The 15,263-nt window shown below is 58.3% G+C and overlaps 1 protein-coding gene across 6 annotated transcripts in view; it reads left to right on the top strand.

Annotated features, from left to right (window-relative positions):
• The window catches only part of Tbc1d22a (TBC1 domain family member 22A), a 315,829-nt gene extending 301,251 nt beyond the window's left edge, over window positions 1–14,578 (top strand). For 4 of the 6 annotated variants that reach the window (XM_027954562.2, XM_027954560.2, XM_027954561.2 and 1 more), the window contains one exon: window positions 14,012–14,578. In XM_027954562.2, coding sequence (XP_027810363.2) covers window positions 14,012–14,204 — 193 coding nt within the window. In that variant the 3' untranslated portion in view covers window positions 14,205–14,578. The remainder of the gene's footprint in view (window positions 1–14,011) is intronic. The other 2 variants (XM_027954563.2, XM_027954565.2) reach the window with 1 other exon arrangement.
• Window positions 14,579–15,263: the final 685 nt, after the last annotated feature.

Below are 15,263 nucleotides of genomic sequence, written 5' to 3'. Positions count from 1 at the left end.
GATGAATGGGTGGGTGGATGGATGGTATTGGCAAGGATGCTGCCCTACCCAAGCCTTGGCCCTGAGGAGACTTTTTCCCCTAGAAGCTCTGACTCTCTCCCAAGGGAAGGGAACCATCTAGATGGATCAGGATGGAGCCACCTGCCCCCATCGCCAACCCTCTCTGCCTTGGTGGAGCAGAGCCCTAAAAGCAGCTTTGGCCCTTCCAAGTCCATGAATCTCTTGTGTGAAGTATTGGCAGTGACTCTTTAACATTCCTCAAAACAAAAGGGAAGTGTCCCACCAGCAGAGGACTTTCAGCCTGGGTTTTACTGGAAAGGTGGTAAGAAGCCCTGCAGCAGGGGTTGGTTAGTTATTCTTGGCCAGTGTCCGGGAGTAGGCTTGCATCTGAAGCATCACGGTCCATGCCCCACATCTTCCGAGGAATGGCAGCCTACCAGTGAGGATGCTGAGCCCAGGGATGAGAGCGTCTCCCAGCAGGTGGGCCAGCCTACTGTCCCCTGTGGCCCCGTGCTCTCTGGCAGGCACCCAGTGGACCTGCATGTGCAGCAAGGGCCAGCTGAGCTATTGAGAAGGATTGGTCCCTGGAGCCCTGTCAGAGACACAGGAGGGACTCTGTGGGCCCGGGGATGAGGTCTGGAGCAGCCCCCCTCCCCTGCACCGACAGGGAAGGCCTGGGAACTCCCAGGAGTGCACAGTCCATGAGCAGCCTTCCCTCTTGTGCTCTCAGTCCTGGCTGCACCCGTCTTCTGCCCCTGCTGTGGGTGATGCCAAGCCACCTGGTGAATCAGCCCTTCCCTGTGCACTCCTCTTCACAGAGGTCCTGGGTGGATGGCCTCATGGCATTCTGGGTGTGTAGAGATAGGGGCTACTTCCTCCTGGCCAGGGTTTCTCAGATACCGAGGCCCTTGGCTTCTTTAGAGAAGACCAGTGCCCGGCATCCACCCAGCTCCTAAACCAGGCCTTCCACTCTGCTTTTGACACCGTGGAGCTGTGCACTTGGGCTGCCCAAGGCCCTCTGTGGAACTGGACATTCATTGCCTTCCCATGGCTCCTCTCCAGAGGCACTGTGTTTGGAGCCCATGGGTCCATCTCCCTTGGGAAAGGGCCTCATTTTTGGCACAGACTGAGGCACTGGGTGAAGAAGAGTGAGGCCTCCTCTACTTTACCCCTAGAAGCTACCAGTCCCACCCTTGGGACCTGCCACAGCCTCAGGACAGGGTGACAGCTACTGGGCCCCAGAAGAGCAGCCAGCTTACACCAGGTGGCCCAGCAGGGAGCTTCCCAGAGGGCTTTGAGACGCTCTTGCATGGTGTGACTCTTCCCCAGGTGTCCAGACATTCTGATGTTACTTATGGCTTGGTGGCTCACTCATCCATGGGGTAGACTAGCAAGAAGGATCGATTAGCCGTCCTCCCAGAGCAGATTCCTGCAATCAAGTCGAAGCCTTTTGATTACAGTTGCTAGGTAGGATTGATGAATGGTGCTTAAGTGACATTAGGAAAAATCCATAAGACTCATTCCTGCAGACACACAAGCCCAGGCCCAGGGCTTCTTTGGGCCAGGCCATTACAGCACAGTTAGCTGTTGTCTTTAATGTGTCCCCCACCAGTAGCCCCTCTTAATCTCCCCCTAAGGCAGCCACACCTCTGTCTTTCTACTATCATTGAGAGAGAACCAAATCGGATTACCCAGGAATTGATTTGGACTGCACTGAGGAACGGCTGTGAGATGTTTCTTCTGATACTTGGGCCATGACTCATTGGCCCATTTTACATCTGGCCAGGAGGGCTTTGCCCCCTGGGAACAGGAGGTGTCCTCGCTTGTGGGGGTGCGGAGCTGGGGGGGGGGGGTCTTTCTATGGTTCTTGTTTCCACTGCTGTCCCCAGCTGCACAGGGGGCTCTGGCTACAGGCTGAGTGCTGGGTAAGGCCATGGAGCTTGGAGGCCCATGATGGCTGTTGGGAGGGCACACATTTACTCATTCATTTTTTCATTTAGAGGACACCACGAACCCCAGGCACCTATTAAAGTCACCCTGCCTGACTGTGCCCTGAGCTGAGTGACAGGGGCAAACCAGTTGAAAGAGTGAGTGTCTGTGAGAGGAAAACCACTGAGGTGAGCCAGGGGAGCAGCTGGTTGGAGGCCCAGTCGGAGGGACGGGCCCAGCAGCCAGGACTCCAGTAGCCACTGTACCTGATGGGTGGGGCTCAGGCCTGTGGAGCAGATGAGCAGGCTCCCTGAGTCCAGCTGGTGATCCACCTGCTTTTATTATAACCAGGAGCTGCCAGTTGCAAACAATGGCCGGGGTGAAACCACCCCCAGAGTGCTTTGTTCTAAGCCCTGTCGGGTCGCCTGTCAGTGCTGTGTCTGGGAGCCTCCAGCCAGCGCTTGTCTTCCCCCAGCCTTCCTGGGTGTTGCACCACCTGTCAGGGGACCCTGGAACTGCTGGCCTGCAGTGTGCGCACCCTCAGCACCAGCTCCCAGTGTTGATTTAGGTCCCCAGGTCACACGGTGTCCTCAGAGAGGCCTTGCAAGGCTGTGCCACACATGCTGCCTTCCAGTCTGTCTTCAAGCACCACGAGTGTTCTCTGCTGTCAGCAGCTACACTGCGCAGGATGGCCGTGCCGGACTCCATGCTTCTCCTTAATTGTGGGGATGGCCTGAGCTGCAGGCACAGACAGCCTGGCCAGCTCCAAACCTGCTGGCAGGGAGTTGGGCCAGGGCCATGAACAAGAATGCCACCCAGCGGCAGGGGCAGGCTGCACTGGGGTCTGGTCCATGATGACGGGGACTTGGCTCTCAGCCTAAGGACCAGGCTGGGCTGATTGAGAGAGGAGAGCAAGTGTCCAAGGAGCTTGTGTGAGCCAGGTCCCTCCCCCACTCCGCCAATCCTGAAAGGGCCAGGAAAGCCCCTACTTCCTCCTTGGGCTATGCCGGGAAAGAGGACCTGAAGGACCTTGATCCCAGGGGAGGCTTCCAGCAGGCAGGGGACCAGTGTCAAAGCCAGAAAGGAAAACAGTGAAACACCAAGTGTCTTCACAGAAACAGACCAACACCAGCCCTGGGAGCCTCCTCACCCTTGGGAAGTGGGAGTCTCTCAGGAGGCTCCTCCCTGAAGACAAACTCCTGTCCCCATGTGACTATCATCTGCTGCATACCTGCTGTGGAAAGGGAGCTCCCAACCAGGGGACCTTCATAGAACAATTGAGGAGACATTTAAAACAAACACGGGCAGGAAGGGAGACCATCTGGCATGAGAAGAGAGCAGTAGGGTTAAAAAACAGAAATTCTCAACAGGAAGATGCTTGAGGCAGTGGTGGTCCTGGCTGGGAGACAGCTGCCCCTCAGTAGCTCCAGGCTCTGCTGGAGCTGGGCCCCAGGGAGCTCATCCCAGGTGAGTACCATGTCCTGGGCCTGGGGGCCTGGAGGAAACCCGGGACCTGGAGCTGGCTGTGCGGAGCCCTCCCTCCAGGACCTCCCTGAGGCTCCTCTGCCTGCCGTGCTTCGCAGCCAGCCTCTGGTGCTGCAGGAACTAGTCCCTGACCCAGCACCACCCCTCCCGCTGTCACCCTGGCCAGTTGCAGCTTCCTGTGCAGCTTTGGTTCAGGTTCTTGGGCAGCCAGCAGGGGAGTGAGGCAGAGGACTGAAGGTCTCACTTGTCCCTGGCCAGCCCAGGGTCAGTGTCCACTACTTGTCCAGTTGCCTGAGAACTTGAGGTCACCAGGCACTAGGGACCCCTCTCTCTGGGGAAGCTGCAGGCAGGGCTGATGTTGGTAGCCCTGTCCAGTGACCTGTTGGTGGCCTGGTGGGGAACATGCCCTTGTGACAGGAAACCTAGAAGGTTCTGGAGCCTAGGGTGGTCTGCCATGGCCCAGGCCTCATCAGTGCAGTCTGTGTGAGCAGACATCTGCTCAGCGGCATGGCCTGCAGCTTCTGTTGTTTCCTCAGATGATTTTCCAAAAGTTCTAAAATTAGGAACTTAATTAGACATTTAGCAAAACTCCTCGCGACATTCATCCCCGCACTGGGCCTCAGTGTCCCTTCTTCAGGAGCGTTGCCCACCCACATGGGTCAGGCTGGCTCAGCAGCGTGTGGTCGGCCCGGGGCTGCCCTGCCACCCTGGTGGGCTGGGTAGCGAAGGAGGCACAGTGGAGCTGGCCAGCCCTGCCCCAGGAGCTCACAGGCTGATGTCCATGGTGGAGAGTGCAGGAGGAAGATTCCAGAAGGGGCAACACTGAACGGAAGCAGCTCAGGAAGTCTGTGTGGCTACAGTGGCTCTTGGGCTTTCAGAGGTTTGCTTTTTTGAGGACTTAATGACCTCCTAGCTGGGTTTCCTGATCCTGGAGCTTACTTACAGTGGCTGGTCTTCTCTAAGTTAAAGGGCGCTGTGGCTCTTCACCCCATCTCTGGCCCCTCTGTGTGTCGATCCCCTCTGTGCCCTCACATGGACCACTGGGATGTGGCCCCCGTCTCAGGAGGCACGCAGCAACAGACCCACAGTTGTCCTCTCTGGGGCGGAGAGAGCAGGGCCTGTGCATGGAGTGGGAGGGCAGATGAGATGCGTTTTTGGAAGCCTGTCTTTAGAGTCACTGGGACAAAGGTGGCACCCCAGACCAGCAGCTGCCCCCTGGCACTCTCTCGTGGCCCTTCTGAGGGGTGGGGGCTCCACCTCAGTGGGACGAGGGCCTCTGAGGTCCACAACAAGCAGAGCTGGCCACCCAGGTCTTCCTTGGAGCTTTGGGGAGATTCTGGGAGGTGGTACTTCTAAAGGTCTTTTCAAGCCTCCATGGTCAAAGGTGGCCTTTCTCACCTAGGAGGACCCCTCCTGCCCTGTGATTAAGGAGGACCCGAGTGAGTGAGGGGCATAGACCCCACATAGGCCTGTCGAGTGGTCATTGTGGACCTCAGGCACTTGCAGAAGTGGAGAGCAGTGTCACTTCTTAGCTGGCTCTGTCCTCAGGCCCTGCACTGGGAAAGGGCCTGTGCTGGGTGTCTCAGTGTGTTGATCTGTGCAGAGTCACCACAGCCTGCGGCTCTGTTCCTGCTCCTTGATTGTTAGGCTTTTTGGCCAGTAGTGACCCTGGTCAGTAGTGACCCTGCTGGGACCCGGCTTCCTAACAGTACCATGGTGGTGACAGTAGTTCCTGCCACAGGTGTGCCACATGGTACAGAGGTGCATATTACAGCTGTGGGTCTGGGTCTTCCTACAAACTGGGTGGCAGCCCCACTTTAGGATTCCTTGAGCCACGACAGGTTGGCCCTTGCCTGCTCCTACTTTGACAGGAAGCTGCTGTTCTGTCCATTGTCCCTTTGTACTCAGGAGGTGTCTCTTCTGTTGAGTGCTCTGCCGCATTCTGAGATCAGCGGTCATTGGTACCTCAGTTGGGTTCCTCAGAAGTTTCTCCCAGTCAGCTGCTGGCCAGGAGGCTGGACCGGAAGGTGCATCTGCAGGCAGGTGTGCATGGACATGAGTGAGTGTGAGCACGTTAGGAGGGCGGGGAGAAGGTGCCGTGGGAACAGAGGGGCACATGGCTGGTGGGAGCAGGTGGTGCCCCAGGCCTGCTTGGTCTTACTGACCAGTGTTCCCTCTGGGCACTCTTCTCCAGCCACCCCAGTGCTCTCTGCCAGCCAAGAGCTGCTCTCAGTTCCCACTCAGGCCCTGCCAAGTGGCCCTCGGAACTGTTTCTGGACGTCCTTATCTTAAACTGGCTTCGTCTCTCCAGGTGTCCTCAGCTGCAGCATTCAGTTGTCACGTGCAGAGGCACCCCTCTAAACTCACGACCCTGCCCACAACTGCCCTGCACTGCTCCGGTCCTGGAGCTACCAGGCAGAGGGCACCTGCCCACAGAGCAGCTTGCAGTGGGGAAGTGGAGAGTAGTCACAGGCAGGGGACGGCCAGTGCTGCCCAAGTCACCAGGAGGGCGAGGGGCCCTGGGAGGCTCCCTGTGTGCCCCTGCCTGCTCCTGAGAGTCCTTGAGCTCCTTAATCCCAGGCTTTACAGCTTCCAGTTCAGAAGAGTCTGTCTTTTGTTAGGGCTTCCATCTCTGCTATCACCCCAGCTCTTCAGCCACAAGGCCGCAGTTCCCTCGAGTCCTTACGGATCCACATGACTTGTGACACCTGCCCAGTACCCCGAGGGCCATTTCCTGGCTGGTGCCTCCTGGCAGCCTTCCCTCTTGACTGGTGGCCTTTCTGTTTATCTGAGAAGCTGACAAGCTCTTGTGTGTGCTGGGTGTCACGGGTGGTGCTGTCACCACTCCTGGGTCTGTTATGCTCTGCAGATGAGTCTGTTCCAGCAGCTCAGTGTGCATTTATCTGATTTATAATCCGTGACTTGCTTTCCATTGTCGCCTGAAGGAAGGAGACCTCCCGGGGCAGTCACAGAGCATCTGGGTGCTGAGCCGGGAGCTTGCCTGAGCTGGGTGGCTGGGAGTAGATTCTCTGAGTCGCGTTGCAGACCTGCGGGAACCAGAATTGTTCCTGCGAACGCCAACAGAAGCTTCCCAGGCCTGAGGCAGGAGAGAGGAACTACCCCTGAGTTTGTTTGCTTTTGTTCTGGGGGTGCTGAGCATTAAAGCCAGGGCCTCAGGCTTGCTGGCTAAGTGCTCTGCCATGAGCTGCGCCCCCAGCCCTAACTTAATTCCTAACAAGGGCGGAGTGGCAGAGGACGGTCAGCGCGTCAGTGCACTGTGGGGCCCATTCCTCGTGCAGCAGGAGCCCTCAGAACTTTTTAGAAAGCAGAGCCACGTGCCTGCACTTGTGCCTCAAGAAGGAAGAGCGTCCCTGCTTGTGCGGGCTGTGGGTCACTGGGGCTGGGGTAGGGTGGGAGCAGGAAGGCCAGTGGGACGGCAGGGTCGTCCTGCAGGATGACATGGGCTGGGGCTGTGTGAGTGTGGGAAGGCAGTGTGACCAGGTGGAGGTGCATGTGGAGATGCACTGGCAGGGGCCACGGGGGCTGGATGTGGGTGGGCGCCTCAGTGCCATTCCCCCACCACAGTGGTGCCCGGCACTGCAGGGACGGCTGAGGGAGGAGTCACTGAGGGGGCGCACGTTCAGTTTGAGATGCCTCAGACGAGGCCATGGGTAGGACGCAGGCCAGAGGCAGCCACAGGACATGCAGGGCTGGGGTTTGGGGAGCTGGTTGCTGGGCGGAGATGTGGAAGTGGGGACACCAGCAGTGTCCCAGAGGTACAGAGGAGAAGGGAGGGCCTGGGTACCTCAGCACCCGGGGCCTCACAGGGCGGGGCTGCCAAGGAGGCCGGGAAAGGTGGCCAGAGTGATGAAGGTGAGCCAGAGAGGAGTGGCTGCAGGGCCAGGGTTCCAGGTCCACCAGAGGGTGGTGCAGGGGCCCCTAGGTCGTGGGAGGACCCGAGTGAGGCCACAGGCTGCCAGGTGAGGCTCCCAGGACAGATGCTGTAGGTCCCTACACAGGTCCAGCAGGGTGTGGGGCTGACCCCCCTGAGCCCTTGGGAAGCCTGGTCCTGCCCCTGCGCTGCCTGCAGGCAGTGTGGCCAGCGTGTCTGGTTCAGCCTGGGGAGTGGTGGCTACTGTGTGAGCCATGTGCCCAGGTTCAGGTGCCAGGGCTGCAGAGCCTGCTACTTTATAGATAAGCGCCGAGCTCTCCTTCCCTGCAGCCTCACCACCCTCCTGATTGGTGCCTGGGGACAACATGGCCACAGCATCCCTGGCCTGGGTCCACAACGCAGGCCGCCTGCTCAGGATGAAACAGACGCTAATCGCAGAGCGAGGATCGGCAGCACTGTGTTGATCAAAGGCCCTCAGCCGCGCCAGCTTGTGGGCCGCTGCGTGCCGAGCTGGTTTTGAGCTCCAAAGGTCTTCTTTTGGCAAAAATACAAAATTAATCACAAGGACAGCGTGTCCTTGTGCCATCAGGCCCTCATGGGAAGACTGCTCTGTCGAGAGGTCACCTGTTTTCACCCTCCAAGGGCCGTCAGCCCACGGGATGGCCAGCTCTGGCTGTGCTATCCAGCCCTGGCTGCCTGTCACTGTGTTGCTATTTTTAGCCCTGGTTTGGTCCAGAACTTGACAAGGTTTCAAACTAATAACTGGATTGTCAAAGAAATCAACTGTCAGAGTTACACTCTTGACTCCTGCGGGGAACCCAGAGGGACAGGAGGGAGGGGTACAGGAAGTGGCCTCAGGACTGCTGGCCTCGGTGGATCCTGGCCCAGTCTAAGGTAAGGGGTGCCACAGCTCCTCCCGTAAGATGCTGTTCATGGCACAAGACATGCGTCCTGGGCACTGAGGTTGCTCTGCTGGTTACTGAGTCCCAGGGAAGGGTCCTGGAGCTGGAGACTCCACCCCCCCTGTCAAGTGGCCACCTCAGAGGAACACAGGAGACCTGTGCAGCCTACCTGTGGGGGCTGCACAGGGGTGCGGGGCGCAGGGCATAGGGCGCAGAGTGAATTAAGCTCATGCCTGCCCACAAGCAAGGAGCCCTGACGCCCGTCATGGTTAGCTGATTTATCCCTGGGTGCAGGCGATTTGTAATCTGACTCGAGTGGCCTTTGAGCAGACCTCTGGGTGTTTTCTGCTGTGTGCAAGGAGCGGGATGGCCAGCGGGGCCTCTGCTGCCTGGCCCTTCCCTGTCCGGGCGCCTGCGGGCTTTCCCCCTGCACAAGGACCGGGGCGTGCAGGCTGTGCGTGTCAGCGTCACTGAGAGCAGCATCACTTTGAAAGTGCAGAGTATCACGGGAGCCACTTAGAAATGCGGAAACAAAACGAAAAGCAGGTGTAATTGACTCCAACAAAATACTTGCTTGGACCCAGCACATCCAGTGCCATCATCTGACCCTATAGTCGACATAAAGTCACTGAAGAGAATCTCCACCCTCTTTCATTCACATTAAATGTTCAACATCGGGTGGGGCTGCACGGACCCTGCATCTCATCTCTTCCCCCGCCTGTTGGAGATGCTCACCAGCCCCCATGGCCATGGCCAGAGACCTGGAGGCCGAGCACCCTGTGGCCAGCCAGCCCCACACTTGGTTTTGCCTCAAGCACTAGGAATTGTCTGTTCTTCCTGTCGATTTCTCCTGCAGGCAGCGCTGCCTAACTGCTACACCATGTGCTGGACACAGATGGCCTCCACCTGAGCGGCCACCCAGTGAGTCGCAAACCCACACTCTGTATGAAGAAGGTCTGGCACAGAGGGCCTGGGCCTTGCACCCTGTTTGCTGAAGGATGGGGCTGGGCTGGAGTGGAGCCAGTCCACCTGCCCAGCAGCGACTCCCATGCCACGACTTCCTCTCTGTTCCACTGTTAGTGCCCCGTGACTGGGCGGAGACTATTGCAGGAGTTTCCTGGGCTGGACACCCCTGGCCGCACGAGAGCCAGGCCACCTCTGACTCAGCGCGGGCCCTCTGCTTCTCTCTTGAATCACTTCTAATGAACAGATGTGTGTGTACTTTTAAAAGATCAGAAGGTGGGCTCATGAAAGAAAATCCCCACGCTCCCTCAGCCATGATGCTCAACTACCCTTCAGCTCTTGGTGATTTCAAGTGTTTTGTGCAGGTGCAGGCCTGTGGGTCTGTGTGGCCACGGGAGAGGCAGCGTGCTGCGGTGTCCATGGCATGCTCCTGTCCACAGGTGCTCTCTGGGGAGCAGAGCCAGGGTTGCTTCCTGTGCCTGAGAGCCTGTGCGGAGCCTGGCAGGCTGTGGCACTGGAAGCCCCTTTGTGACCGGCACGGCTGGCTGTCCGGTAGCTCTGTGTTGTGCCAGTACCTGTCCCTGGAGGGTCTCATAGCTGCCAAAGCTTGGAGTGGTGTCTGTTCAGCCCTCACATGTGGGGTCCCTCTGGAAGGTGCAGTGCTGGGCCCTGCCTAGGTCCCACCTGAGGACTGGCACTGGCCTTTGGCCTCCTGCACTCAACCACAATGAGGCCTGGGCATGCCCCAGGGACTGAATCTCTACCCTCTGATCCCCTTTTCTGTTGCTGTTCCCATGTGTCTTACCTGGAGTCCCAGCAGGTCTCAGTCATGGTGACTGGGTGTCCTTAGAACACCTCTCCTTCAGTGAGAAGGTCAGCTTCCTCTAGGCCCAGGGCCACATGGTCATAGTTTTTACAGGAAGGGGACCTTTTAACTTCAGTGTAGGAAGGGTCATGTGCCTAGACCTATAGGCCTAGTGGGCAGTGTCCCCCTCCAGGTGGCCCAGGTCAGTCATCCACACGGAAGGGTTGTGGGGGTTGTTGCACACAAAGGCACATCACAGGCTGTGGGGGTATCAGGCCTCCCATGGACTGATCCTGTGCCCCTGGGCCATGCACACCCTGCCCTGATAGCTGGCATGGGTTATCCCCGCGCTGGGCGGGGAGGATGAGGGTGGGCCTCTTGTTTTATGTGCTCAGCAATTGATGCCCAAGTCAGTTATTCGGGAATATTTTAAAGTTAATATGGCTTATTTAGCGTCTGAGGTTGGAATTTGAAGGTCTAGTCCAAAGGGGTTAAAGGACACTGTCCTCCACATCTCTTAGTGTATCCTCCCAGGAGTTACAGGTGCAGGGTGGGTGCATGGGCAGTGTGGCAGCCCCAGCCCAGTCACCACCTGTAATGGCGTCTCCTCCCCCAGACATTTGCCTCCTCCCTGCCATGACCAGGCGCTTCTGTGGGAGAGCAGGATGCTGTCCCTGCCTCCTCAGTGCTCTGCTCCGTGAGACCGTGATTTCATGGTAAGCCTGTTTGCTGGGTGGCTCGGCATCCTCTGTGGACAGTAGTTGGTTGGAAGCTTGCGGCTGCCATGGCTCCTGCCACGGTGGCTCATCCATCACTAGTGGTCACGTGCTGATTTCACGATAGGAGCCCCAATGCGCAGCCCAAGGGGGGCTCTCGTCGCCCCTTTTACAGGTAACTGAGGCACAGCCAGTGAGAGACCTGCCCAGGGCGTGTGGCTTGTGCAGGGTGGGTTTGCATCCTGGTCCTTGTGCACCAGCCAGTGGGTGCCCAGTTGGCCCTTGGTGGTTCCTGGGGCACGATGTTCACCTTTCTGTGATGTTCGCTGACCTCCACTGAGTGCCTCATGCCACTTGGGCGGCATAGGGACACAGGGGCCTGCCGATACAGTGGAGGAAGCGTGTCCTCTGCAACAGGTGAGCTCATGGGGGCCGTGTCTGTGAGGAGCTGTCTGGTGTGGAGCTGGGGCTTGGGTGGTGCCCACTGGTGTCTCATCTGTGATCTCTGCCCATCCTGCCACTGCCCGTGATTACAGAACCCGCGTCACCACGTTGTCCTTCCTGAAAGGGCCTGTGTGCCGAGGTGATCACATGGTGTAGATGGCGCTGTGACGAGTTTGACTCTGGAAAAATAAAATCCTTTTGGCAGCAAAGAGCCGAAGCCGTGAACATCATTTGCTCTTTACCAAGTCCCTCGGACACAGAGGCTGGGAAGCGGCTGCAGGCTGGCCTGCCTTGTTTTCCTTCAGCATCACAGGTGGGAGCAAAGCCTTCCCTGAACATTGACAGCCACCAAGGGGGTCGGTGTTGATTATGGAGAAGAATTGACGGGAAAGTGCCACCTGCAGTCTTTGGACCAGGCCCCTAGAGGATTCCCTGCAGTCCTGTCCCTGGCCACGCAGTGCGGGGTGGTCCAGGCGAGCTGCACCCTCGTCACATGCACAGGCAGTGGCTCTGTGAGTTATGGACCCGCTACCTGCATGAGGTGGGTAATGCAGAATAGCGCAGGGCTAATAAATGTGCCATGTTACCCAGATTGGAGGTGCTGCTGCTTGGCGCATAAATAAGACAAGCCTTTTAAAAGAGATCTGTATTTAAGGATGTGTTTGTCTGTGTTCTCTGCCTGCTGTAAAGGTCACCTGGATAGATTTTTCCTTCCTTAGCATCACAGGCCGTGAGGAACCGGGCGTTTCTATTCTCCCTCCATCCAGCGAACCTGGGGGACTAAATTAGATTCTGAAATTGAGTGTGCAGTGGAGTGGGTAAGCCGCCGTGATGGGAGGGCACTACTTCTCACCTTGCGAGTAGCGAGGTCATGATAATACGGAGCGAAGTGGATTAAAAATAAAACCAAAGGTATTTATTTATGACCTGCTCGGAATCGGATTGGCATCCGTGTAAGTTGCATCTAATGGTGAAAGACAGCAGATTGATGTTGATGTGTCCCTGAGGACATATTGCCGGTGAAATTTGCTCTGTGAATTCAATTTAAAGGCCCATAGAAAGTATCCAAAATGCAAAGGAAATGGGGGGAATTGGCACCCAGCCATAGCAAAACGACAATTAGAAGAGCGTCCTAGCACATAGTCCTCATGGTGTGTGACTGCTCAGGGATAGCCAGGGCCCTACTTCACCCAGGGTGGGGCCAGTGGTGGCTGGTCACAAGGGCAGCTGGGACTGTGCCAGGCCCCTGCACCAGGACAGCTCGGCTTGTCTTGATCTTGCCCATGAGGAGATAGCGCCAGCCTCACTTCTAAAGGAGAACAAGGGTTAGGGGCACATGCCGTTGATGGGGACCACACAGAAGGGAGGGAGTGCACTTCCGGGTCAGCCAGTGGCTGCAGCACCTGCCTTGTGCCAACCTTGCAGGGTCCCAGAGGCTACCTCAGGTTGGGCATGAGCCTCACTGGGCTGAACCTTTTATTGACAGATGGTGTTGGCAGCCTGAGCCAGCTGCCCCCTTTGTCATTTGTCACCTGCCAGGAGCTGGGAAGGGGCTGTGCCAGCACCCTGGCGCCTCACTGCCTTCCTCACTTCCTTCCTGCTTCTGGATGGGCTGGGGAGGAGCAGGTGGCCCCTGAGGGCCTCAAGTGGTCACTCTGTAGGACCGGGTTCAGCAGGGCCATCAGACAGTTGAGTACCTCCCTCTGGAAGTCCGCCTGGCCTGGACCTCTTTTGAGACCCCAGTCCAGGAAGCTGTCCTGGCTACACAGCCCTCGGAGCCCCACTCCTGCCAAGCCACACTAGGTATCACAGTCCCTTGAAATCCAGCATGTCCTTAGTGAGGTCACAGATGCTCTGGATGTGGGCTTTGGGCTGCAGAAGGGGCTGTGCTGTGGGTGCACGGTGGGGGTGGGCTGAGTCTCTGCCACAGTTCCGGTTAGGAGGTCACCGTGTCTGTCACCAGTGTCTGCATCCTGGCCTCTAAACTCCGAGCTCTGGAGACATTTCCTTTGTGTCCTGTGGTTGTGTAACTATCTCCACAGCTTGTCCAGGCTGAGACATGGCTCACTGCTGGCCTGGAGTGTGAGGCTAGCAGAAGGGGCTCCGATATGGGGGACTCAGAGCAGAGCTCCTGCTTCCCGGAAGCCAGAAGGACCAAATGAGGGGCAGTGACAGGCCCTGCTGAGTGTGCAGTGTGCCCGTGTGGGTGCCCATGTGTCTGATGTGTGTGCCCAGGTGTGTACCCCGTGTGTGCCCCGCGAGTGCCCATGTGTGTGCCCGGCATGTGCGTGCCTGGTGCTGAGGTGCTACTGTGGCCCGTACATGTGGTCCCTGTCTGCACAGAGGAGCTAGCAGGGCTCAGAGGTGGCACTGTCTAAGCGGCTCAGCTGGACCTGGGGATGCAGCTGGCCTTGCTGACACCCGGTGCCTCCACACACCTGATTCACTTTCTTTTGCACAGGGCAGCTGTGGAGGGGAGGGCCGGGTGGTCCTGTCATGCTCCTGGCTCCACCCTGTGGTCCCTGCGCATGTGTGCTTCAGTTCTGCCTGAGCGGTACCTCTCAGACGCTCACCTGCCCCCGGGCCTCTGGAACACAGTGTGGCCCTGGGCGTGCCGATGTCTGCCTCCCTGGGACATTGTGGGATTAGGTCGGTGGCCCGCTGTATGAAGAGTGGGCAGGTGCAGCTCAGCAGCCCCTTGCAGGACAAGCTGCGAGTGAGCAGGAGAGGACTGCTGGCGTGGAGGGTGGGTGTGGATGGGAGGCTTCTGCAGTTCCCTGTGCCCACCTCGCAGCCACTGGTGGCTGCCCTTGCTCGGGCCCTGACCTGCAGCCCCTGCCGCCCTCCTCTGACCTGCCTGTTTCTCTCCCCACAGGAGCTGCTTCTCTTCCTCCAGAACCTGCCCACCGCCCGCTGGGGTGACGAGGACATCAGCCTACTGCTGGCTGAGGCCTACCGCCTCAAGTTCGTCTTTGCAGATGCCCCCAATCACTACAAGAAGTGAGCCTGGCGCCAGTGACTGTGGCCTCACTGTGCGGGCAGCGTCCTCTCCTTGCCCGGCCAGCTGAAGGCCCCTTTGAGCGGGCGCTGGCCAAGCACTGCCTTGGGGAGCACCCCTCCTACAGGCGACTTGCCAGGGTGGGCCCAGGCGTCTAGGGCTGAGGGGTGGGGCAGCCCCAGTTTTATGAGATACCAAAGAGAGCTAAGGGAGGGTCCCAGCTTTAGGGGCCAAAGATGGGTCAGGAGTCCCCCTCACCCTGTCCCTGGAGTGTCCTTGCCAAACGTCCACCCTGGAACCCTAACCTGGCAGCCAAGAGGCACCCTCTCAGGCCTGCTGTCCAGGAGCCAGGCGGAGGAAGGGGCAGCCATCTCAGACCTGCTTCATGATGCAAAAGTTCTATTCTGTTGAGTGAAAGAGAATAAAATATGGACAAGATGCTGAGCAGGACCTTGCGTCCGCTGGATCTCTGCGTGCACAGAGCCTCTGACAGCCAGCCGTGTCTGGGCTGCAGCCCCTCACCCTGGGGTGTTTCCTTTCTTGGTTTGAGCTTGGCTAGAAGCTGATGTCAGGCATTGGATCCCAGGGAGGCCATGGGGCAGAGTGAGGCCTCTCTCAATTGCCTTACTTTTCGTGTTTAATCTTCAAAAGAGATGCCGCCCCCTGCCCCCCGTACCTGATCCTGTGATGTCCCTGTCCAGTAGCCCCTGGGGGTGGGGTCTCTTCTCAGAGCTGGACAAACTGGCCTGTAACCCAGGCCTTGCGTGGGGCGCTCTTCCAAGCTGCCTGGGCTTAGTGGGCGGAGCTTCTCAGGGTCTCCTCGGCTCCCAGCAGCCCTGGTCTGCCGTGAGTGGGCTTGACTGCTCGCTGTGCTGACCGCTCCTGGGCTCTGCACCACGCTCTCAGGACTTGCCTCCACACATCCTCCAGGTGACAAGGACACCCCCTGGGGCACTGAGCCACGGGGAGGAGGCAACCTCAGCCTCCCTCACCCTGAGCCAGGACAGGGCCCTACCCTCAGCAACCCATGATTGCTTGCTTCTCAGATCTGTCCCTCCTTTAGGGGCAGCAGTGCCCCTGCCTATGTGCCTGGCCACTGCCTAGAGGCTGTGGGAATCCAGACGTGTGA

The sequence above is a fragment of the Marmota flaviventris genome, chromosome 3, assembly GCF_047511675.1.
Source record: "Marmota flaviventris isolate mMarFla1 chromosome 3, mMarFla1.hap1, whole genome shotgun sequence".
NCBI classification, from domain to species: Eukaryota; Metazoa; Chordata; class Mammalia; order Rodentia; family Sciuridae; genus Marmota; species Marmota flaviventris.
The sequence above is the reverse complement of the archived record's forward strand: the minus strand, read 5'-3'. Positions and strand labels throughout refer to the sequence as shown.